At 50.6% G+C, this 24,395-nt stretch overlaps 2 protein-coding genes across 5 annotated transcripts in view; one reads left to right on the top strand and one right to left on the bottom strand.

The window, feature by feature from the left end:
- The window catches only part of LOC106837281 (fer-1-like protein 4), a 41,551-nt gene extending 35,057 nt beyond the window's left edge, over positions 1–6,494 (top strand). The window contains exons 35-44 of the mRNA XM_070486360.1: positions 844–971; positions 1,170–1,340; positions 1,766–1,920; positions 2,507–2,667; positions 3,223–3,308; positions 4,528–4,626; positions 4,867–5,108; positions 5,583–5,863; positions 5,951–6,051; positions 6,153–6,494. Coding sequence (XP_070342461.1) covers positions 844–971; positions 1,170–1,340; positions 1,766–1,920; positions 2,507–2,667; positions 3,223–3,308; positions 4,528–4,626; positions 4,867–5,108; positions 5,583–5,863; positions 5,951–6,051; positions 6,153–6,417 — 1,689 coding nt within the window. The 3' untranslated portion in view covers positions 6,418–6,494. The remainder of the gene's footprint in view (positions 1–843; positions 972–1,169; positions 1,341–1,765; positions 1,921–2,506; positions 2,668–3,222; positions 3,309–4,527; positions 4,627–4,866; positions 5,109–5,582; positions 5,864–5,950; positions 6,052–6,152) is intronic.
- Positions 6,495–8,233: 1,739 nt separating this feature from the next.
- Positions 8,234–21,906, bottom strand: ERGIC3 (ERGIC and golgi 3). Of its 4 annotated transcripts, none has more exons than XM_070485812.1 (14): positions 21,646–21,826; positions 21,439–21,509; positions 21,247–21,334; positions 20,905–21,024; positions 16,277–16,370; positions 15,224–15,389; positions 15,040–15,097; positions 11,449–11,463; positions 10,719–10,750; positions 9,764–9,860; positions 9,622–9,686; positions 8,794–8,930; positions 8,665–8,720; positions 8,234–8,461 (listed from the first exon to the last, which is right to left on the bottom strand). In XM_070485812.1, the coding sequence occupies exons 1-14, from the start codon at positions 21,731–21,733 to the stop codon at positions 8,382–8,384; spliced, it is 1,167 nt and encodes a 388-aa protein (XP_070341913.1). In that variant the 5' UTR covers positions 21,734–21,826; the 3' UTR covers positions 8,234–8,381. The 4 variants fall into 4 exon arrangements, with proteins under 4 accessions (XP_070341913.1, XP_070341912.1, XP_014706251.1 ...); XM_070485811.1 differs by having other exon boundaries at positions 16,277–16,400; positions 21,646–21,818; XM_014850765.3 differs by lacking the exon at positions 11,449–11,463 and having other exon boundaries at positions 21,646–21,906.
- Positions 21,907–24,395: the final 2,489 nt, after the last annotated feature.

The following is a 24,395-nucleotide window of genomic DNA, read 5'->3' as shown; positions in this document are numbered from 1 at the left end:
TCAAAATGCTTAGTCATCAGGGAAATGCAAATTAAAACATGAGCTACAATTTCAAATACACTAGAATGACTAAAATAATAAAGACTGACAATACCAAGTGTTAGTAAAGGTGTAGAGCAACTGGAACTCTCATATGTTGCAGGAAGGGGTGTAAAAAACACTAAAAGTATATTGCTGTATATAAATTATACTTCAATAATTTATATATGTTATGTATTTACTAAATTATATAGTTATCAAAACAGAAAAAATGTAATATATACAGTTTAAAAAACATGCAAACTGGTGCTGTCTATTGCTGAGGGATGCATATATATGTAGTAAAAGTACTTTTACCTTTTTTGTGAGTGATAAACCCCAAGTAAAGCTTCTGGCTACTTCAGGGATGGAAAGGGAATTAAATCAGGTAAGGGGTTCAGAGGGCTTCCATTTGTTGGTAGTGTTTTATTTAACAAGCTGGGCATATATGCACATTGTGTGATTCTTTTATTTAGTTAAAATACTCTTGATTAAAAAAGTAACAGATGCTCATTGTAAAAAATAAAAGTCAAACTATACAGAAAGTTATGAATTGGATAGTAAAGCTCTTATACATCTTTCCACAAATTTTCAGTGTTTCATTATATTTTTCATTATGCCTATTTGCATTTCTTATGTATTTCATAATACATTTAAAAGAAAATAAAAGTCATCTTGTCCAGTCTCTCAGTTAACTCATTGTGGTGGGAGATCTCTGCTTGGTAACTTCCTGCTTACACTTAATCTGAGATTAGGTCCAGCAAGCGTAACCTTGGGTCATGACAATGACACTTCTCTCAGTTCCACCCCATACGGTCCCCCTAGGCTACCAACCTGGCTCCCGCGGACCCCAACGGCAAAGCAGACCCCTACGTGGTGGTGAGCGCTGGCCAGGAGCGTCAGGACTCCAAGGAGCGCTACATCCCTAAGCAGCTGAACCCCATCTTTGGAGAGTGAGGCTGGGCCCCGGGCTTGGGAATGGGGAGTGACTTTATCATCTGACCCTGTGGCCCACGGGCTGCCACGCAGGCAGCTGGCGTGGTGATGGTGGGAGAATGGTCAGAGGCTGCTGAGACCCCTGACACCCCTACCCCCACAAGACCGCCTCCTAGGGCATAGAGGTGGCCTCAGCTATTCTTCCTCCTGGCCAGGGTCCTGGAGCTCAGCATCTCTCTCCCTGCTGAACCGGAGCTGACAGTGGCTGTGTTTGATCATGACCTTGTGGGTTCTGACGACCTCATCGGGGAGACCCACATTGATCTGGAAAATCGATTCTACAGCCACCACAGGGCAAACTGTGGGCTGGCCTCCCAGTATGACGTGTGAGTCTGACAAGCCTTCAGGAGCCATTCTGAGTCTGACCAAAGATGTTCAAGTTCACATTCCCATTGGTGTTTCTAGATTCTCTGATTTCACAGAAGGGGACCCCGTGACTAAGACGTTAGAGCTTTAGTGGTCGAGACCTGGGCTTTGGAGTTGGAATTATGTAGCTCATAAGTCACTTGACCCCTCTGAGCCTCAGTTTCCTCATCTGCAAAATGAAAGTAATAATATCAGTATCTCCTTCATAGGAGCACCTGGCATACATCTTTGATTTTCATGGGTACCATAAGCAAGGATTAATCTGTCTTCCACTGGAGTTATGAATCTGGATCCCACGTCTTCAAGGGTCCCCATCCCTGCCCCTGTGGCCAGTTGTGTCCATATGCCAGCCCCAGCAGAGGCATCTTCCTTTTTTTGCCCGCAGGGACGGGTACAATGCCTGGCGTGATGCATTCCGGCCTTCGCAGATCCTGGCGGGTCTGTGCCAACGCTGTGGCCTCCCCAGTCCTGAATATCGAGCCAGGGCTGTCAAGGTGGGCAGCAAAGTCTTTCTGACATCGCCTGAGACCATGCTGCCAGGTACCAGCCCCTCTCTGTTGGACAGTCCAGAGGGAGCAAGGTGATAGAACAAGGTACAGGGGCCCCCTGGTGCCCAGTCTAGTGTGCTCCCAAAAGAGCCCCCTCCTTCTGCAAGCAGAGGGAGTGAGTTTGGCCGAGTAAGGATGAGCTTCTTGGATGGTGGGGAGAAAATGGTCTTTGTTGGTGAGTGTGAAATCCCCAAAAGCCAAAGTGGACCCTCAGAACCCTAGCTAATTGAATTCCCAGAACACAGATTGGCCCATAGGGGATACCATACAACAGGATGTGGCTGCAGAATTGAGCTCATGCCTCATAAATGGCTGGTGATCTGTCTCTAAACAGGGTCTGTGTAAAGGCCACAGCCCCTCCAATACCACTGTCCCCCTCACTGCTGGCTTTTCGCTGGCAAAAGTTGTTACAGCAGCATCCTCCCACTTTCTGTGCATTGTGCACTTGCCATCCTGCCCACGGGCTTTGTCTAACGCAGCGGCTGCCTCCACTTAGAGCTTCTGTTGAGGGGTGTGAGGAAGAAGAGAGGAGGCCTGGGGACTCTGTGGAACCCACACTCACACACCTTTTGTTGCAGGTGGGGGGTGCCCCAAGGTGGCAAGTGAGGTCTCTGAGGAGGCCCAGGCTCTGCTGGTGCTGCAGCGCTGGCAGGAGATGCCAGAGCTTGGGATCCAGCTGGTACCAGAGCACGTAGAAACACGACCCCTCTACCATCCCCGCAGCCCGGGGCTGCTGCAGGTGAAGGAGGGCTCAGCAATCAACCCCAGAACCCCAGGACTCCCACTTGGTCCTGGACCCTGGAGCCCCAGGATGCCCTTTCCCCAAGACCTCCACCTGGGCACCACTCTGCCACTTCTGATTCTGGCTTCTGATCCTGGTCCCCAGTATCCCCACTCCAGTCTTGGACCTCTATCTTGGACCCCACACCCCCACCCCCACCTCTGGTCCTGCAGGATCCCCACCCACTCTGGGCCACCAAGGCTCAGACCTAGCACTCCCAACCTGACCTCTACCCCAGGTCCCTAGGATCTGGACATTGGGAACACCAGATCTTACTTTTGATCTCAACCTTCCACTTTTGGGGCCTCATCCCTGAACCCCTAACCTAACCTCAACCCTGGAACCCTCACTTCAGATTCTACCCTCATCTTCATCTCCTAGGATCTGCCCGACTGTGCACTCTTGACCCCAGCTCTTCTCTCTACCTGGGGCAAGGCATAGTCACTGGCTGCAGGGCTGTCGTGGGAGGTGGGGACCCCAGCAAGACCCTTCAGCCTCTTCCTGTGTCCCCAGGGATCACTTCACATGTGGATTGACATCTTCCCTCGGGATGTGCCTGCTCCACCCCCGGTTGACATCAAGCCTCGGCAGCCAGTCAGGTGAGAGAGAGTCCTGCCCTCTCCTCCCATGGGGTGGGTGTATCTTGGACTGCCCTATGAGGGCCCTTCTGAAAACCGAAGCCCTCAGTAAAGCAGGCAGAGGCTACTGAACTAGGCTTTTCAGTTAGGAGAGCCCTTAAATTCCCTTTTTTTCATAAGCCATTGTGAGTTTGGTGTCTGTCACTTGCACCTGAAAGGGTTCAAATACCAATACACCCCCTTCCTACCTGAGCTAGTCTGAGTGGAGTTCTATGTGGGGTGTATGTACTTCAGATGTCAGCAATCTGTCATTTTCTACCTCTGGGCTCTGCTTTCCTTGGTGTCACTCTCAAGCAGGCTTTTGCAGTCCGGAGGCAAGGTGCCTTTTAATGGTGCTGGGCTTACATCTTACCAACTAGACTACTTGAGTAGAAAAATAAACACCTCTTTCCTACTTAGAGCAAAAGTCTCAGGGCTGACTCTCATTGGACCAGCTTGGGTTGAATGCTGATCCCTGAACCAATCATTGTGGTCAGGGGGCTGTAATATGCTGATTGGCCAGTCCTAGGTGATATCCTAGGTGATGTACCCACCTCTGCAGCCAGGTAGGGGTGGGTCTGCCCCACCAGAATCACACAGATTGTCAGTAGTGGGCATGGGGGTAGGGGTCACCAACAGAAAATCAGGGTGCTGTCAACAAATGAGGGGAAATTGATGCAAGAGAAAACCAGAGATATCCAGGAAGCTCATGACAGTCAAGGACAGGGCTATTTGGGGTAGGATCAAGAATGTTGCAGCCCCTCCTTCTGTCCCTGAGGAGCATGTGCTGTCATCACCACTCTGTCGCTCCTTCACCCACTTCTCTCTGCAGACTGGCTTTCTCTCTTTTGTACCCTAAAACTTCAGCTTGCACCTCACTTTGGCTTGCAGTGCCTCCAACTCTGCTTCTGTTGATACACAACTCGACCTTTCAGGGTTCTGATTCCAAATTTATGGGGGAGAGAAACTTGTTGGCCCAGCTTGGGTCAGCAGACCATTCCTGGTGCCATCCGCTGTGGCTACGGGAGTCGGTGATACCTGGGGCTGTCCCTTTAAGGGAACACAGATGTCCTGATCACCCAGCTGGTATCGGGTGCTCAGTGAATGTCAGTGGCCCTGGCCGGGGTCCTTCCCGCTTCCTGCAGCCCCTCTCAGGACCCCTCTCATGAGTCTAAAAACCCTCTCCCAATACATCCCCCAGCTACGAGCTCAGAGTCATTATCTGGAACACGGAAGATGTGGTTCTGGATGATGTGAACCCGCTCACTGGAGAGATGTCAAGTGACATCTACGTGAAAAGGTAGGCCTGCAGGTGGGGCTGGGCCGATGGCTGTAGACTGAGGTGAGATAGCAAACAGGGGCTTAGGCCCTTGCGCTGAGCCAGAGCCCTGTCCCCTAGGCCCTCTCTTGTGCCTGGAGCTGGGGGAAGGGACTGGCATGCTGGGTGAGCCAAGGGGAAGCTGGGTGAGGAGCCGAGTTCTGGGTTTGGTCCCAGCACTGCTGCCCACCCCCTCCACCTGCACCTTTCCCCTGGCTCCAGCTGGGTGAAGGGGCTGGAGCACGACAAGCAGGAGACAGACGTCCACTTCAACTCTCTGACTGGGGAGGGGAACTTCAACTGGCGCTTCGTATTCCGCTTCGACTACCTGCCCACGGAGCGGGAGGTGAGCGTCCGGCGCAAGCCCGGACCCTTCGCCCTGGAGGAGGCCGAGTTCCGGCAGCCGGCTGTGCTGGTCCTGCAGGTCTGGGACTATGACCGCATCTCCGCCAACGACTTCCTTGGTACTGCTTAGCCTTCTTCCTACCTCAACCCCTAGCCCCAATTACTGCCCTCATTGCCCCTGCCCCCCTGGCCCTACCCCACTGGCCTGAGGTTCTCTTCTCGAACCCAACACTGAAACCTGGGTTTCAGACCCTAGGTCACTAACCCTTGTGTTCTGGCCTAATTACTGAATTTATTCAGCCCTGAGCACCATAACCTCCATTCCCATCCAAAGTCCCCGACTCAATCCTCTGATTTGACCTGAGCCAGGTCACTCTGGACTCTTGACTCCATGGCCCGTGGACCCTGCTTTGGCAATCTGGTCCGGTCCTTGGCCCTGTTTCATCAGGGCCTGACAGCTGCTGACGTTTGGGCTGTGGTGTGTGGTCCATAGCTGTCTGATACCCTGACTGTGTCCTGCTGTGCCGCCTCCTCCCCCTTGGCCCAGATACACCTTGATGTCCTGCCTAACCCGGAGAGCTCTGGACTTGCAGGTTCCCTGGAGCTGCAGCTACCAGACATGGTGCGTGGGGCCCGGGGCCCCGAGCTCTGCTCTGTGCGGCTGGCCCAGGACGGGACCGGGCCGAGGTGCAATCTGTTTCGCAGCCGGCGCTTGCGGGGCTGGTGGCCTGTAGTGAAGCTGCGGGAGCCGGAGGATGAGGAGCGGGAGCAGCGGGAGGCGCAGGCTGGCAAGAAGAGGCGGAGGAAGAGGAGGAAGGGCCGGCCAGAAGACTTAGAATTTTCAGACTCTGGCGGCAACATGTACATCCTCACGGTGGGTGCAGCCAGGGCAGGGACAGGCCAGCGGAGGGCCAGGCCTGAGCCCACCCAAGAGCTTCGCTTCTGTTTCCCCCTTTTCTAGGGGAAAGTGGAGGCAGAATTTGAGCTGCTGACTGTGGAGGAGGCAGAGAAACGGCCAGTGGGGAAGGGGCGGAAGGAGCCTGAGCCCTTAGAGAAGCCCAAGTGAGTTGGGGGGCAGAGGAGTCCAGGCCAGGGCTGAGGGAAGGGAGATGGGGGCGGCCCAGGGGCTTCCTCATCATTCTGATGCCACCTTCCCCACACAGCCGCCCCAAAACCTCGTTCAACTGGTTTGTGAACCCACTGAAGACCTTCGTCTTCTTCATCTTACGCCGGTACTGGCGCATCCTGGTGCTGCTGCTGCTGCTGGCCTTGATCACCATCTTCCTCCTCCTCGTCTTCTACACCATGCCTGGCCAGATCAGCCAGGTCATCTTCCGCCCCCTCCACCAACCCCGTGACACTGACCTTGGACACTCATCCCATAATGCCAACCCCTCAACTCCCACTCCTGGCAGTCCTTCCCACTAATATGAGCTATCCAACTTCACTGCTTGCTTTGAGTAAACCTTATCATGCATCCACTCTGATGCCTAAATATGTGCTGCTCAGAATAACCCCGGGGGCAGAGAACAGAGACGTTCTTAGGTGACCTCAGGTGCTGGGGATTTACGGGATGAATGAATACACAGGGATGGAAGGCTGCCCACAAGGCCCTGCCACTGGGAAGAACAGGACCTGGCAAGAGGTTCCAGGGCTGAGGACCCCTGGCCACCGAGGTGCCATGCCCTCTGAGCAGCCCACCTGTTGGTCCTGCTCCTGCCAATGGCTGGGTCCCTCTCACCTAATCTATGGCCTCTGCCATTCCATGACAGCTAAACACTTCCCATACTTCATTAACTTGTTTATTCTTCACCAACCCTGAGAGTTGGCAAATCAGTTAGGACACTTAGTTGCAAGTGCTAGAAATCCCAACCCAAATTGGCATAAGCAAAAAGGGAATTTTTTGGCTCTCCTTGCTGTAATTCCCAGGGTTTGGCTAGCTGGCTTCAGGTGCACCTCGTCACAGGGGTCAAATGATGTCACAATGATTCACTAACTCTGGGCTCAGCTCTGCTGTCCTCTGGGGGCTAGCTCACTCACAGATAGTCTCCTCTTGGAAGTGCAGGATGGCTGCAGCAACCACACGTCCCTCCATATTCACATCCAGAAGGAAAGGAAGCTTTCCTAGTCCTGACAGAGCCTGACTGGGTCGCTGTGGCCAGCGGAGTGGGATATGCTGGATGGGGCCCTTCTCTGGAGCTTAGGGTGGGACACCCACCCTCCTCCCAACCACGAGCTGACAGGGTGGACAGGGAGTTCCCAGAGGAAATTCAGGACGCCATTAACAAGTGGGAATGGTTCCTGAGTGACTAAAAAAAGAAGGCTCACTACAGCTGGCAGTTATCACCTACACATTATAGATGAGACTGCTGCCCATAGCAGGATTAAATAACACGTCCAAGGTCACATGGCTAAATGATCATCACATCAGAGCTGGATCTCAGGTCTGTCTACCTCCAAGGTTTTGCTATCATTGGCCTACTTTGCTTCCTGTCCTCTCTCTGCTTCTCCCCCTACTAGTGTCTTACACTGAAACTCCCTGAGAAATGACTGGATGAACTAAGCAGCTGTTAACGTCCCTGATTCCCTGGGTTGTGCAGTGTGAGGTCTCAGGGCCTGGTTCTCCACGTGTATAAAGGGCTATAATGAGAAGCCCTGACTAGGTCCAGAGCTGGAGTCTGATGCTGGCCCTGCTCCAGAATGGCCACTGCTACCTTCCCTCCCTTTTCTTCAGTTCTGTCTCCACCTTGGAGACTGCACAGGACCTGGCTAGACCCCTCTCAGCACCAGCAGCCAGCAGGGCTTGGCATGGAGCAGGGTGAGTGAACAGACGGGGATCAGGTGACTGAGCCCAGGGTGGTGGTGGGGGGCCCAGCTTTAGCCATCACTGAAGAGGTGGCAAGCCCCAGACTGCACCCAGGGCCCTACTACCACAGGCATCCGACACTCACGAGACTGGGGGCCATGGTGGCTCCAGGAAGTTCACATGGAAAGGTCCATCTCAGCCCTGGGGCTGAACCCAAAAGGCCCGAAGACTGAAGCAGAGGAAGGACTAAGGACAGGGCTGTGGGGTAGACACCAGTCTGGTTTGAATAAAGCCCTATTAACCAGGGGACATCCATGTGGGGCTCCCAGAGGGCACCTGCCCCGATTTGTCAGTTCTGATTACCTTCACTAAGCAGCTGTGATGAGGGTTTGTTCCCAGGCTCCAGCCCATCCCAAGAACCACACGGAGACCAGTGAGTACTATCACAATCAACAGATTTATCAACCTGGGGCTGCGACTGACTCTCCGAGTAGGGGTTGGGTGGTGGGGAAAGAGGCTGGGAAAATGGCCACAAGCCTAAAGAGAAACAGGAGAAAGAGGGAACAACAGAGGGGGAAGGGGACAACTACGTTGTCTTCCCTAGATCAATTTTCTTCTGGATGGCTCGAGCTGAGTGGTAGATGAGCGAATCGATGAGTCCAGCCACTGGTGAGAGAGACAATGGCTGGCACTGGCCCAGTTAGGCCGTTGGCTTGACCTCCAGAACCCTGTCACCTAACTGGCCAGGCCAGTATCTCCCCTTGGCCCTGGAGGTACCCCTCTTCCCCCAATCAAAACCCGGGGGGCGCCCAGGCTTTACACTCCCCACCACACCCCCAACCCCAGATAGCCACCCTTGAGCTTCTAACCTGTGAACATGCCCCCGATGATAGCGCACACGCCCGTCAGGAAGTGCGTGAAGGACCTGGCAGAGGGGTGGGGGGTCAGCAGGCATCCCCACTCCCTGCAGGCCCAGGCCCCCCTTTCCCCACCCTCACCTGTGTTTCTCTGTCAGCTTCACCATCATGGGCGAGAGTTCATAGAGCACGAAGACTCCGGGAAGCCCCTGGTCGCCCATCAGCCCATTGGCGACCTTCTCGTGTCTGGTCACAGAGAACTGATTTGTCCTCAGCACCTGGGGTGGGAGGGAAGTCTGGGGGAGGGCAAGGTCTACGACCTGGTCCCAACCCTCCTCAGCCTGACCTCTGCTCCTGCCCCTTGTCTGTGGTGCCTTGACTGTGTGGAGGAGAACATGAGGCCCCACGCTGGTAACGCACACTGCAAGGGTGGGGACCACCTAGACGTCCAATCTCAGCCTTACCACCCCAGCTTCCCCTCTAGTCGCCAGCTCTTTACAGTTCACCGATCCTGGCTACTTTTGGTGGATACTCTCAGTGGGGTCCAGGGATGAGAAGCTACTCTCCAAGGCTGTACCATGAGCTCCTGGCAAGTCTGGGCCTGACTTCCTCTGCTTCTCAGTCCCATGCATTCTAGCAGTCTGGCGAGATGCTGCTCCACAGGCCACAGCAGAGAGGGTAGTAGGGGGCCCAGGAAGGGTTGGCCTGGCTAGCCCCCAGCCCAGGGCAGACCACAGGGCACAGTGAGGCAGACAGACAGTGGACACCAAAAGAACAGATGGAAGCAGTTTGGGCAAGTAGAAAAAGCAAGTGCTTTGAAATCCAACAGCCTGGGCCCATACTCTGGCTGTGAGGGCAAGTCACCTACCCTCTCTGAGCCTCAGCTTATCATCCATCACACAGGGATAAGAGCAGCACTCCACTTCCCAGGTTGAAGGGACTCTGATATCTGAGCTCCTGCAGACTCACCTCCCCATCTACCTTCATGTATACTGTGGGTACCACCTTCACAAAGTACTGGAACATCATGGAGGCTGCAGGGAGAAAAGAACACTGGGCATGGGTGCTGGGCAGCACTTTGGTAGCTGGGGGCTACCTCCCAGACTGGTACCTTGGGGTGCAGTGACGTTGGTGCGGTCCAGGGGGTTCACAATGCCCGGGTAGTCCTCCCCGAATGACAGGTGCCGAATGTAGTGGGTCATGTTGATCTGTAAGCAACACCAGCACCTGGGCCTATGAGTATTTAAGGCTCCAACAGGTCCCACCCCATCCAAAGCTGTAGAGTACGGTAGCAGACAGGGTCATCGGGGTCTGGAAAGTGGTTGGGTGGAGATGCGGGCAGGAGGGACAGGCCCTGCCTGGGAGAATCTGACCGAGACGGGAACCTGCACTCCCCACCTAGGAACTCCTTCAGAGAGTCTGCAGGCTCCTGGGGCTCCAGAGTCTGAGGTTCTGGCTGTATGCATACATTAGGCAAACACAGACTGGGCAGGGACCCTGTGTGGCAGGTCTAGCTTTGCCTAGAGGTCTCAAGCCAGGGAAGCCAAAGGCTGGAGGAGCCCCAGATCTCCCAGCTCCTGCTCCTGTTCTGCTCCAGTCTATATCAAACTCAGCCACTAGAAGGATCTTTAAAAATATGCCAATCTGATTATGTCACGACCCTGGTTAAAGCAGGCAAACAGTTTCCCACTGTTCTCCAGAGAAAGACCAGACTTCGGCACGGCCCCTGGGTCCTGTGTGGTCTGGTCCTTGCTGATCTCTCCAGCCTCATCCATCTACACCAGCCCCGTAGTCCCTGAGAAGTGACCCCCTCCCTCTTGACCCTGCCCAAGGCTCCCTCTGCCTGGGAAGCTCTCATCCAACTCCATCCCCCTGTCTCGAGCCTGTGCAGATCTCAGTCCAAGAGTCACTCCCAGTTATTCAGCCCTCAGACTGGATTCCCTGTCAGAATATGGTATATTTTTCTTTATCTGCTCCCCGATCCCAGGATGTCCCTACAGAGAAATGAAGGCAGCAACCAGTCTCCCACCCCCACCCGCCCTCCAGGGTTTCCACCTGGTACGTACATTGTCGAGGCCGAAGCTCTGCAAGTCATGGACTAGGAGAGAAGGGAGAAGGTGTCACCAGGTGGAGCAGGACCAGCCTCCTGGCTCCCTCAGAGTCCTCGCTCAGGCCTCGTCACTCCTCTCTCTGGAGTGTGACCCGCCCGGCTCTTCTTCAACCCCTCATTCCAACCCCAGCCTGGTCCTGCTGGGGGCCAGCCAGAAAAGGCCTGCCTTGGGCCTGTGGGCGAGTCCAAGCCCTCCCCAGGGGTCTTAAGAACACAGACTCCATTTTTTCCCTGACGTGCACAGGGAGCCCTTCAAGGGCATCACTCTGGCCTTCACTTCCACCAAGGCCCTGCTTGCATCTCAGGAAACAAAACCCACTGACTTTGGTCTCTCCTTAACTAGAGGTGATGGCCAACCACTGAACCCCAAAGTGAGGTGGGACCTGAGAATGTTGTCCAAGTGCTTTCCCTGACTCTTCGGCCCCTACCCTGAGAGCCCCCCAAAGGAAATCCATGGGTACCCTGTACCATCCGTTCCAGAACAAGTTCTTCCAGCCTTCTAACCCTGATCTCTCCCGCTGCAAGGAAGCCCATCTCAAAGATACGTCCCAGTGCTTTTTATAGCCACCCAGCAGCCAGGCCAGAGAAGGCCCCAACCCCAGGCCCATCCAAACCTCCCCCTATCCTGGGAGAGGAGGCTGCCCCAGAAGTGGGGGCTTGGCCTCCCTAAGGGCAGGGCCACTTACTCTCCACAGCATGTACTGCAGCATGGGGGAGGGAGGGAGAGAGAGGGAAGGAAGAGAAAAAAGATTCAGAACTTCACAATGAGAACTACAGAGCAAGATACACGGCAGAAGGGAAGACTGGAATATTCCTGCCTCAGCAGCAGGGTGGGCACTCAACTAACAAGCTTCCTCCTAGTCCCGTCCCCAAGGGAGCCCTTTCCTGGCCAGGGAAGAGTGCAAATGGTCTTGGAGGCAGAAGTATGGTGGCCTAGAAAGAACAAAAGACGCAGAGTCCAAAGAGCCACTTTCCTAGCTATGTGACCTTGGGCAAATCACTTGTCCTCTCTGGGCCTCAGTGACTTCCTCTGCAAAGGGCTGTCCTGAGGACCAGGTAGGATCTAAGATGGATAGATAGAAAAGTACTTGGTAAACTTTACAAGCTTCCCTCCTCCCCCACCAAATCAACAAGGGTGTCAAGAACTTGCTCCCTGGCCTTCACCTCCGCCAGATCTCTAGACTCGAGCAACTGTAGCTTTGTGTTTTGAACATCCATCCAGGGTACAGAGCACCTTTGCCCCGGCTTCCTGACTTCCTGACTCTGACAACAGCCCAGGCGGAGAAGCAGAGATGCTGCAGCCGCCTCCCGGCACCACCTCCCACTAAGTGCCTACAGACCCTATGCTGACAGCTTGACACTAACTGCTTTGCCACAATCCCAGTGAGACCACCAGCCCCCTCCAGAGTAAAGACGGGGCTCCAGACTCACCTCCCTGCCCCTCCCCAACATTCAGCCTCACCACTACAAACTGCCTTAAAGACCAGCAGGACTCTCTCCACTGGCCCTGTTACTCTTGCTTACCTTAGTCCCTGGGCAGCTCAGGACTGCAAGGCCATCTCTCATCTCCTGGACTCTTGTCACAATGTGGCTTGGGACAACCCCTAATATGATCTCGACTCCCGTCCCTCCCAGACCCTTCTAGGGGACCATGTTACTAATCAGCAAAACCCCTATATCTTCAACCTCTAAACATTCTCCTTACCTCTTGCCCCACCCACAGCCTGGCTCTTCCTTGAAGGTACTATTTTCCTTACAGCCCCCCAAGTGGTGACTATTTCTCTCCCACTCCTGTCCTCCTCCTTGTTCTGTAATGCCACTTCAAGATCACTGTCCCTCGATCTTCCCTAAAAATTCCAAGCTTTGCAGCTCACAGCAAACTGTACTACCAACTATCCCTACTTGTTTTAACCACTTAGAGATCCACACACAGGTCATCTGCCCATGCCGTTTCTCAAGGATTCTAGCCACCACTGGCCATGACCCTCTCTTATACAACCTGGTCACAATTCCTGATGATTTCCAGATCACCCGGCTGCCAACTGACCTGCACCCACACCGTCTGCCTTTCCCCCTGTTGCCAAGTTGGGGCTTTCTACACTTCTAAGGCACCAGATTCTTCTTTTTCCTTCTCAAGGACTTCACTCCAGTAATTGTTGCTCTCATCTCTGGACCATCACTTCTGCTCTCTTTAGTAGGTAATTTCCAACAGCATATTAACATTCTGCTACATCATACATCTTACAAAACCCTCCCTTGACTCCACATTTTCCTCCAGCTACAGCCCACTCTCTCCTCCCTTTAGGGCAAACTCCACAAATCAGCTGTCCACACTCACTGGCTCCAATTCCTCTCCCATTCCCTCCTGAACCCACTCTATGGGTGCTCCCAGCACTCCACCCAAACTGCTGTCAAGGTCAAAATGACCACTGCCATGTTATACACCCAGTGGGCAATTCTTACTCCACATCCAGAAGCTCTGATGTGGCTCTGGAAACACATCCGTCCCTTGGCTTTCAGGACACTACTCTCTTGGTTTGCACTGCATTTCTTACCAGTCTCCTCTGTAGCTTCCTCCTGATGCCCTTGTGCTCTAATGTAGGAGGCCCAGCGCTCAGTTCTGCGAGCTCTCCTCTTCTCCATCCACTCTCCCCTCTAGGGCGATTTCATCCAGTCCCATGGTTTTAAATATGCTGATGACTCCAACATTTCTATTTCCAGGCCAGACCTCTCCCCTGAACTCCAGACTTGAATAGCCAACTGCTCACTTGACATCTGGGGTGTCCAAAAGGATACCCAAATCCCACTGGTCTGAACATGTCAAAAGCTGCATACCTGCTCTACACCCCCCAACTCCAAATGTCTAAACCTATTCCTCTGAGTCTTGCCCCCTCACTAAAGGGTAACTTCATTCTTCTTGCTACTCAGGTACAAAACTTTGGAGTCATTCCTGACTCCTCTTTCCTTTACCCCTCACATCCATCAGCAACTCTTCTCAGCCCCACTGTCAAAATATACACAATCGCTTCCTACCACCTCCACCACCAGTATGGCCCAGCACCCAACATCCCATGCCTGGACTGACCACTGCAATAGCCTCCTAACTGGCCCCTCTGGTTCCGTCCTTTCCCCCAAAGTCTTCCCCACAGAGCAGAGCACTGCTTACCTTTTCAAAGTTAAGTCAGCTCATACACCACTTCTTCAGAGCCCCACACTGACTGCCCGTGTCACGCAGAATGAAAGCCCAAGACCCTACAATGCTCTTCCAGCCCCACATGACACGGCCCCATTACCTCTCTCACCTTATTTCTAACCACTGCTCTGCTCACTCTGCTCCGGCCACCCTAACTTTCTTACTGTACCCTGAACTCACCAAGCACATTCTCAGCGTACGGATCTGCATTTGCTATTTACTCTGTTTGAAACACTCCCCCGGCCCCCACATCCAGACCCCAGACATTCTTCAGGTCTTTACTCAAATGTCACCCCATCAGAGTCTTTTCCTGACCCGCTTATATAAAATAGCACACACCATCTCATCTCACCCTAGGCCCTTGCCTCCGTCATCTTTATCTTGCTTTTTTTGGGTTCATATTAGTTAATAGCATCTGATATACCATATATTTTACATACTTGTGTATTGTCTGCTTCTTTACTAGAATGTTCTGAGGGCAGGGACTTTGTTTTGTTCACTGCTGTATCCTTAGCACCTAGACTAGCAAGTGGCACATGGCAGGGAATTACTAAATATCTACTGAATACATGAATTAATAAATGAATGAGAATAAACCTCATTTATTCATCCCTGTGAACACCCTTGTGAAGGAGGTACTAGTATCTTCAGCCCCATTTTCCAGAAGAAACTGAGTAGGGCTCACTACTTCCCAAATATGACATAACCCAGGAGCGGCAGAACCTGTGTTCCACCCCAGCTCTGCTTCCCCCAAAGCTGCCCACACAGGTCATCTGATATTGGGGGCTGCCTTTTAAACAGTGCCTACCAGCAGCCGGGCTCTGTGCTATAATCTGTAACCTGCACAAACACCCGAGGAGATAAGTACCATCCCTATTTTATAAAGTAGGAAACTAAAGATCAAAAAGGTTAAGAAACTTTTTGGTTCCTCAGCCTGTGCTCTCAACTCTTGTACCAAACTGCTGCCCTGCAATGAGGGTCTGCTCTGGGCCAAGACAAAGGAACATCAGGCAGGTGAGGGGACACTCAAACTCGCCAAGGTGTCCAAGGTCTAACCCTCCCCGGCTGATGCAGGATCACTCACCGTGCACGTGGGACTGCTGGAAGCTCTTCCCGGGGGCAAAGTGGAAGTTTCCGGCCACCTGTAGGGGATATTCCCTCTAATTCTCCAGCCATTTCCTCCCTTCGCCTCCTGAGGGCCTGACTGGACCCTTGATTCACAGTGGCACAGTCCAGCTGGCCCTGCCCTGCCTAGGTCCCTCCTGTACCTTGTTGACTTCCAAGAAGCCATACACCTGGCAGCCTTCATTTTTCTGTTCCTGCATCTTCTGGCTGAAGCCCTCTCGCCGGCACTGCTCAATAGTGTCTGGATTCTTGAAGGCCCAGCCTCGACGGCGGTATGCCTCCCGCACGTCCTCACAGGTGTTACAGCACCTGCAGGAGTGGCGGTGCGGTGTGAGAGGGTCAAAGAGGCATGAAAACAGTGCTGGCACCTTGAGAAATAAAGCACGAGCAGTTGTGCCCACTAATGAAGGCTCCGTCAGCCTCATCCCTGACCACTAAATGTCCTCGAAGTGTGTCTCCTCGGCAGGAGTGGGACTGTGAAAAATACATATTCCTGTTCTGTTTGGGATGATGACAAGTTCTGGAACAGATAGTGGTGATGGCTGCACAATGCTATGAATATAGTTAATGCCACTGAATTATACACTTGAAAATGGTTAAAATGGTAAATTTTATGTCACATATATTTTACCACAATAAAAAAATTTATGATATATATATTTTAAAATTTTACATATTTATTTATATATATATAAAGATATATATATTAAAAAATGTATATATATAAAAATATATATCCCTAGGCCCCACCCCAGTCCTGCGGAATCAGCCTCTCAGGGGTCAGGGCCTGGGAAATACAGCAGCAGTTGCCACACATCAAGGGCCTAATAACCTGGCTGGGCCTTCCACCTCAGAGCTTCACACACGGTATACATTTAATCCTTACGTGACTCTTACCAGAAAGGTGTTATTACCACCCTCCTTCACAAGAGAGATTACGTGCTTTGGCCCAAAGTCACGTGGCTGGAACCCAGGCAGCTGGACTCCAGAGACCACCTCTGAACCAGAGCAGGGAGCACTTTAGCCTTATCCCCAGGTCAGGGCCTGGGCACAGAGCCTCAGATGCTTACACCAGGATCAGTGATCAAGGTACATACTCCATCTCCTCTAAATTCTTGGTCTGACCTCCCCGTCAGAGTCCCACAGAGGTCAGGATGAGCCCTGGTGCTCCCTCCCGCCCCCAGGGTCCGGCTCACTTGATGTCTTCTGTCTCAGCACCATAGCAGCTCTCACAGCGATCAGGGTCCAGGGAGTCAGGGTCAAACACCTTCACCTCGACTTTCCCGAGCTCTAAGGGGAGGGCAGAGGCAGCGCCATCAGCTGGGGGCAGACACAGTGAAAGCACAAGCCCTTTGGCCATGGCTTGGGAATAATAAAAGTTATAACAATAGTTAATATTTATGTAGTGCATACTATGTGTCGGGCAACAAATGCTTCTACACATATATTTCTTTTAATAAAAGTAATAGTAATAAAACAATAACAGTGAATACTAAGCATTAGCTGAGTACAGGTCGCTGTACTTTACATCTATCGTCTCTTCATCCCCACAGTGACTCTAGGAAGGAGGAGGTTATGATCCCTGCCACACTTGAGAAGAAGCTGAGGCTCAGAGATGAGAAGTAACTTTGCTCAAAGCAACACAGTAGGTGGCAGATTTCAGCTCTCATCCTAAAGCTTATGCCCTTGACCACTTCACCAGGGTGCTTCTCGGACCTCTGTCTTGGCACTCGGCTCCCTGACTCTCTCTAACTACTCCATCATAACTGGTGATTACAATATTCAATACCCTGACCTCCTGTCCTCCAATAATCTTTTAATTTTGTCATACACCTCAGCTGTCCATTATGTGCTCATACCTAGACCTTATCATTACCAATTATGGCAAACTTTCCATAATTCAATTTCAATTATCCCAGTCTTCAACTATGTAGCCTTATTTTTCCAGTTCACTATCTCTGGAACCCAGGATCCACCAATTATTTAAAACCACTGACACTATCACCCCTTCATGTCCTTAATTCCCTTCTTATTAGAATTCCATGGTCCAAACAGGGAATGACAGTCTCTTCAATAAATGGTGTTGGCAAAACTGGATATTCACATGCAAAAGAATGAAACTGGACCCCTATCTTACACCACTCACAAAAATTAACTCAAAAGGGATTAAAGACTTAAATGTAAGATCTGATACCATAAAACCATACAGAAGAAAACAGAGGGAAAGAGCTCCCTGACATTGGTTTTGGCAATAATTTCTTGGATATGACACCAAAAGCACAGGCAACAAAAGCAAAAATAAACACCTGACACTACACCAAAATAAAAAGCTTCTGCGCAGCAAAGGAAACAAAATGAAAAGGCACCTACAAAATGGGAGAAAATATATATGCAAACAATATATCTGATAAGGGATTAATATCTAAAATACATAAGGAACTCATATAACTCAATAGCAAAAGGACAAATAATCCAATTAAAAATGGGCAAATGACCTGAATAGACATTTTTCAAAAGAAAACATACAAATGGCCAACAGGTGCATGAAAAGGTGCTCAACATCACTAATCATCAGGGAAATGCAAATCAAAACCATGAGATATCACTTCACACCTGTCAGAAAGGCTATCATCCAAAAAATAAATAAAAACGAGATAAATATTGGTGAGGATATAAAGAAAAGCGAAATCTTCTGTACTGTTGGTGGGAATGTAAATTGGTACAGCCACTATGGAAAACAGCATGGAAGTTCCTCAAAAAATTAAAAATAGAACTACCATATGTTCCAGCAATCCCACTTCTGGATATATATTAAAAAATAAATAAAAATCAGTATCTCAAAGAGATATCTGTAGTCCCATGTTCATTGCAGTATTATTTACAACAGCCAAGACATGGAAACAACCTAAGTGCCTATCAACAGATAAAGAAAATGTGGACTATATATATATAAAATTATATAATGGAATATTATCAAGCTATTAAAAAAGGAAATCCTGCCATTTGAAACAATATGTATAAACTTTGAGAACACTACGCTAAGTGAAATAAGTCAGACAGATAAAGACATATACTGTATGACCTCAATTATACGCGGAAACAAAAGCTGAACTCATAGAAACACAGGTATTTTGGTGGCTGCCAGGGGTTAGGGGAAATGGAGAGATGTTGGTCAAGGGCACAAACTTTCAGCTATCAGATCAGTAAGTTCTGGGGTTCTAATGTATAGCATGGTCACGATAGTTACCAATACTGTATTGGGAACCTGAAAGTTGCTAAGGGAGTAGATCTTAACTGTTCTTACCATACACACAAAAAAGGTAACCACGTGAGGTGATGGACGTGTTAGCCAACCTTACTGTGGTAATCATCTTACAAGGCATATGTAGATCAAATCATCACGTTGTACACCTTAAATTCACACAATGTTATATTTTAATTCTATCTCAATAAAACTGGAAAATAAATTCTATGGTCCATTGGTGTAATTACTCTCTTGCACATATCCACAACTTACTTGTTCCTCTCTCCCTTCATTGTACCAGCCTAGCAAAACCCAAACCCTAGTTAAACTCAGCTCTCTGTGCCTACTTCTTGACTGTGCCTAAAGACTGCCTGGCAATCCTACTTCATTTCACTAACTGGTTCATTCTCCCATTCCTTGAGATGACTAAGTTACAGCTTTTCCTCTCATCTCAGGCTTCCACTTTCTTCACTCTTAACTAATGATCTTGCTTTCAATTTCCACTAAGAGAAGCAACAGAATCTCACTTAATCTTAGCACCAAACCCACCCCTTCTCCCACACTCTCCTCCAGCCCACCCCACTTCTCTGCTCTCTCTTACAGCCAAACTCCTGGAACGGTCATCAATACTTGACATCTCCACTTGCTCTTCTGCTCTTTGGCCAGATTTTCATCCCCAACAATATCCAAACTGTTCCTTTGAAAGTCTCCAATGACCTCTGTGTTGCCAACTGCAATGGTCAACTCTCAGTTCTCATTTTACTGGACGATCAGTAGCTTCTGACACAGTTGCTCACTCTCTCTTCTTGAAACTCTTCCTCCACTTGGCTTTTGGGACATCTCTTGGTTCTCTTCCACCTTAATGGCTAATCCCTCTCAATCTTCCTTCCTGGAACCTCATTTCCTGACTTCTAAATATTGGAGGGGCCCAGGGTATAGTCCCTAGACGTCTCTTCTATCTATATTCACTCCCTAGGTTTTCTCATTTAGACCAGTGGCTTTAAATACCACTAAGCTGATAACTCCTACATTTATTTCTCCAGCCCTTCTCCAAAGCCTAGACTGGTACATCTGCCTCCTTAACATTACTAGGGTATAAAATGGGCATCCCAAATTTAACATGTCTCAAATCTGCAATCTGCGCCCAAATCCTGATCCTCCCCTGTGGGACCAGTCTCCAAGATGTCCCCAATGATCCCCATCTCCTGGTATTCACATCCTTATGTAGACCCCCCTCCCATAATGAATAAAATTGATCTGTATAACCACTAGTATATTGTAGAAATGATGGTGTGCAATTTCTAAGGCTAGGTCACAAAAGAAGTTGTGGTTTCCACTTTGCTCTCTCCTGGATCACTTGCACAGGGGGAAGCCAGCTGCCACGCTGTGAGGACACTCAAGCAGCCCTACTGAAAGGCCCATGTGGCAAAGGCACTGGGGCATCTTGCCAACAGCCATCTGTGTGAGCCCTCTTAGAAGCAGATCTTCCAACCCCAGTCAAGCCTTCATACGACCGTAGCCCCAGCCAACAGCCTGACTGCAACCTCATGAGACATCCTAAGCCAGAAGCACCCAACGAAGCCACTCGAACTCCTGACCCACAGAAACTGAAACAGCAAACTGATGTATTAAGCCATTAACTTCTGGGGTAATTTGTTACATAGTAGTGGATATATAATATTTCCCCACCTCTCTCACACAAAAATCCTCTTCTTCTCTGGTCATCTCCATCACAAGTCATTCATGTGCTCAGACCAAAAGCCTTGGAATCAACCTTGACTCTGCTCTCTTCCACCCTACATCCAACCCTACAGCAAATTCTGTTGGTTTTCCTGGTGTTCCACATACATTTATTGAACAAACGAATGATAAAGCTCACCAACAGAGCAATCCCTAAGGTGCGAAAAATCGTAGTTTGAGAAGGGTTTTGTTACAGTGGGAAACTGAGTTAATGGAGGACATGGGAGGCTGCCTGGAGAGAGGAAAGGAAGCTAAAAGTGAACAGATACTCTGTACCAGGCATTGTACACATATTACTTTACTTGATCCTACAATTCCATGTAGTGGGTACTAGTGTTTATCATCATTTAGAGCTGAGGTCACAGATGCAAGAGACAAAACTACATCTGAATTCAGGCAATCTAACTCAAGAACATAAACTCTTAACCTTAAGCCACTCTGCATTCTAAAGGGGAGGAGCATTAAGGGCTGAATTCAGTCAATGGGATGAGGAAACAAACACCCAGAGATGCTTGAGTCCATCTAGAGGAGTTCTGCCAAGGGAACCGTACATAGGACCCATTGTCAAACTTCTGTTACTCAAATCAAAATAGGCAGGGATAGGGACCTCTGAGAATGATAGCCAGGTAGAGTACTCGACTCAATATATAGAGGCTAGAAGCCTGGATTTCAGCCCATTCTGATTCATAATAGTTTGGGGACCCTAGGCAAGCTACTTGACTTCTCTGGGTCCTAGCTGCTTCATTTGTCACTGGGCTGGCCACAGCCCACTTGCCAGAAGGTAGGGCTTGGACATGTTCAGCTCTGGGATCTGAGATCTGGCCCCCTCCCTTCAATTACCATGACGCTCAGCCTCTGAGCTCACGGGGATGCCATCCTTATCCAGTCGCTGCTTGAACAGGTTGTGTTCCACATCCAGCTGCTGCTCCCCCGCCACATCCATGGCATCGATGCTCAGATCTGGAAGCAGGAAGTCAGGGTGAGGTACTGGGATCCTAGGGTCAAAGGAATCTGTGCGTTTGGAGGGTTAAGGGGATACTCGGCCTGTCTTGGGGCAGCAGTGGATTAGGGGAAGGAGGTTGTCCTGGGGTCCAGTCTGGAACCTAAGACTGCAGGTGTGAATCTGGAAGCCCACCTGAGAACCCTGAGACTTAGAATTCCCACCCACGGTGAAGTACTCACAGGCACAAGGCATGTGCGGAAAAAATACATCGATGTTGATCTTCAGTTTATCTCCCCGTGACTTGTCCACGTAGAGCTCAGGGTGCACCTGGGGCAGCATTACCTCAGTAAGATTTGGCCCGATGCCTCTCCTATCCCACTCCCACCCGTAGAAGGCCAAGCCCCGCCCACGCACTAGGCCCCGCCCCTTACCTCAGTGGTGAGATAATACTGCAGCTCGGACAGGAACAGTAGCAGCATAAGAAGGCCACTGACAATAGTCACTGCAGGGCAGGGAGCGAGGGTCAGAATGGCCTCGGTTCCGCTCCCTCAGCCCCCGGCAGGCCGGCAGGGTCCAGGCGCCTCGGCCAAGTTCTAGGACCTCCCTCTCCCCATGACCCGGGCCCCGCCGCGGCCTACCGGTGGCGCCCCCGCAGGTCTTGACCCGGAAGTCCTCCAGAGTCTTAGGGTAGGCATCGAACTGCTTCAGCTTCCCCAGAGCCTCCATGGGGACCAGCCGGAAAGGGGACGCAGCCGGCCGGCCCCTGCAGCCTCCCGCTTCCGGCCTGGAGCTTGAGCCACGCCCCCCTCTCTTCCCGCACGCATGCGCGTTGGCGCGCGCGTCTGGCCCCACCCTCACCCGAGTTCTCGCTCGCGCCGCCCCGCCCGCGGCGTTGCCGGCTGTGTAGACGCCGCCAGCGGGGAAGAGCTCCTGCGGTTAGGGAGTCATGTGTGAACCAGGGCGAGCGGAGGAGGGCTCCTCGGGGTAGACACAGTAATAACAGGCTTCGCTTGCCTTGCGCTTGGAACTGCGCCGAGAGTTTCACATCAGACTCTCGGAATCTCCTGGAACAATGGTTGTCAAAGTGTCGCCAATCAGCAGCCTCGTTGTCCCCTGGGCACGGGTTAGAAATGCAAATTATCGGGTCCCGCCACAGACCTGCTGCATCAGAGACTCTAGGAGTGACTCCCAAGTAATTCCGTGCAGTAACAGTTTGGGAATCACCGCTGTAGAAAGTAGGTGTGACTTTTATCTCTAAGTAACTTGTCCTAGATCACAGCCAATTAAAGTCAGGGCCTGATTCCAAACCTATTTATTCTGCACTTGAAAGTACTCTGGGAGCCAGGGCCTTTGGGCTTGGTTTTACTCAAACAGCCTCTCAATGCTTCTGGTGAGCATGGCTCCTGGAGGTGCAGGGCTCAAATCATTTCAATGAGGAAAGACCAGAACTTTGATAAGAGGTGGCACAGGAGACTGGGAGAGTCTGTAGGAAAAAGTGACTGACACGATAGGTTAGGGAATGCGTCCGGGAAGAGGAAGAGGGACACTGGAGCCCGGTGCCTTGTGGCAGTCTGACTCAAGAGAAGCTGAGCAATGCCAGAGTCCCCGTTCTGCCCTCAGGCTGCATTTTGCTGGGGAAAGAGAGAAAGGACTAACTTGTATTAACTGAAAACCGACAATATGCCCACTGCTGTAATCCATTCTACTGTCAGAACAACCCTGGGAGGTAGGTGCTATTTCAAACCCCATCTTTTAGACGAGGACACTGAGAGGTGAATTGACTTAGCGCAAGGTTAGACGGTGGGTTAATGGAGCAAAGCTGGGGTTGAAGGCCTGGTTTTGCTAGCTCCAGAGCCGAGCTCCACTGGTCACACATCAGCTACCACTAGCAAGTGTGAGAGGTACCTATTCTCGGGTGGATGCCCAGGGACAACGTTAGCAGAAACTGTCCTCTCCTCCGGCCTGTGCCCATTTGGTGCCCATCCATGTTTGACTTCCAAAGCCACCCTCCTCAGTGGGGCTCCAGGCTAAATGACTCACTCCTTCACTCCTTCAAGACTTATTTATGGAGCTCTTCCTGTTTCCCAGGTCTCCCCTGGGTTATGGGAATACCATCGTGAATAAGACAGATCTTCATGTCTACCCTCAAGGAACTTTCAGTATGAGGTAGAGAGAAGTAAGCAAACAAACTATATATATATATAAATACCACTTAAAAGTGGTTAGGATCGGGCCGGCTCGGTGGTGCAGTGGTTAAGTTTGCACATTGCGCTTCAGCGGCCCGGGGCTCGCCGGCCTGGATCCTGGGCACGGACATGGCACCGCCTGGCACACCATGCTGTGGTAGGCATCCCACATAAAATAGAGGAAGATGGGCATGGATGTTAGCTCAGGGCCAGGCTTCCTCAGCAAAAAGAGGAGGACTGGCAGTAGTTAGCTCAGGGCTAATCTTCCTCAAAAAAAAAAAAGGTTAAGATGGTAAAATTTTACCACAATAAAAAAATTGAAAAAACCAAATAGTGATAAAGTAAATAATAATTAAAAAGCTTGTAAACCTTGTACTTTGAAGGGAATAAACAGGGAATTGTAACAGGGACAACAGGGGTCGGGGCTTTCTGTTTTAGGAATTCCAGAATTAGATAGTGCTTCCCTTTTTGGAATTCTTTTAGGTGGCTGTGACGCGCAAGTCACAGGAGACCAAGACACTGACTAGTTAGAGACTTCATTCCTCACCATATCAGGTTTCACCCTAATGCTTCAGCCCTCTCCTTCAAGGTGGGATCCTTCAACCTTTGAAGCAGGTGGGCCCTGCACAGGGGTGGCTCACTGTACATGGGGCCACCAGAAGAGGCGGGTCACTGGTCACCTGTAGCTGTAGCGTACAAACCCACCCAGACAAGAGGAAGGTTTCAGGCCCTTTCATTGGTTCATTCTGCCCAATCACAGCCTTCTTTCACCTTATTTTCACACTGATAAATGAACTTTTCCTAAATTGTTAAAGAAATAAATATATTTGCAGATGTTACATATTCTCCTTCTCCAGTGAAGAGGGACTGTCTTTCTCTTGGGATAAATACAGAGATCCCAAAGTATCTGGGTTGAAAACAATGGTCATATTATAGGCTCTTGATTAATACCAGCCCTGACATCAGTTCCCCTATGTTGAACCCAGCATATACGGGGTTAGAACCAAAAGCACGCATCCCTGTTCCCTGCTTCTTTAGTTACACTCATATGTAGATATTTGTTTCCTTAGCTCTGACTCCCTGAGCTTTACAAGCAAATAAAAGTTACAAATTGTTAAAAGCCCAGATGGCCTCTGCTGGGCTCCCACGAAAGTTGTAACTAAACACGGGTCCTTGAAGCCTATTATAGGAAACCTAGTGTC

Source organism: Equus asinus, chromosome 15, assembly GCF_041296235.1.
Source record: "Equus asinus isolate D_3611 breed Donkey chromosome 15, EquAss-T2T_v2, whole genome shotgun sequence".
Classification (NCBI taxonomy): domain Eukaryota; kingdom Metazoa; phylum Chordata; class Mammalia; order Perissodactyla; family Equidae; genus Equus; species Equus asinus.
Note: the sequence above shows the minus strand (reverse complement) of the source record. Positions and strands in the feature narration are given on the sequence as shown.

Bases quoted from the DNA above. Each gene is read 5' to 3' on its own strand.
- ERGIC3 (XM_070485811.1), bottom strand. From the start codon at position 21,733: ATGGAGGCTCTGGGGAAGCTGAAGCAGTTCGATGCCTACCCTAAGACT. The intron at 16,401-20,904 runs GTAATTGAAGGG...GTCTGCCCCCAG, and splicing joins CTCAGAGGCTGAGCGTCATG to CTGATGGCGCTGCCTCTGCC. The intron at 8,931-9,621 runs GTGAGTCTGCAG...CTCCCACCCCAG, and splicing joins ACATGAAGGTAGATGGGGAG to GTGCTGAGGACAAATCAGTT.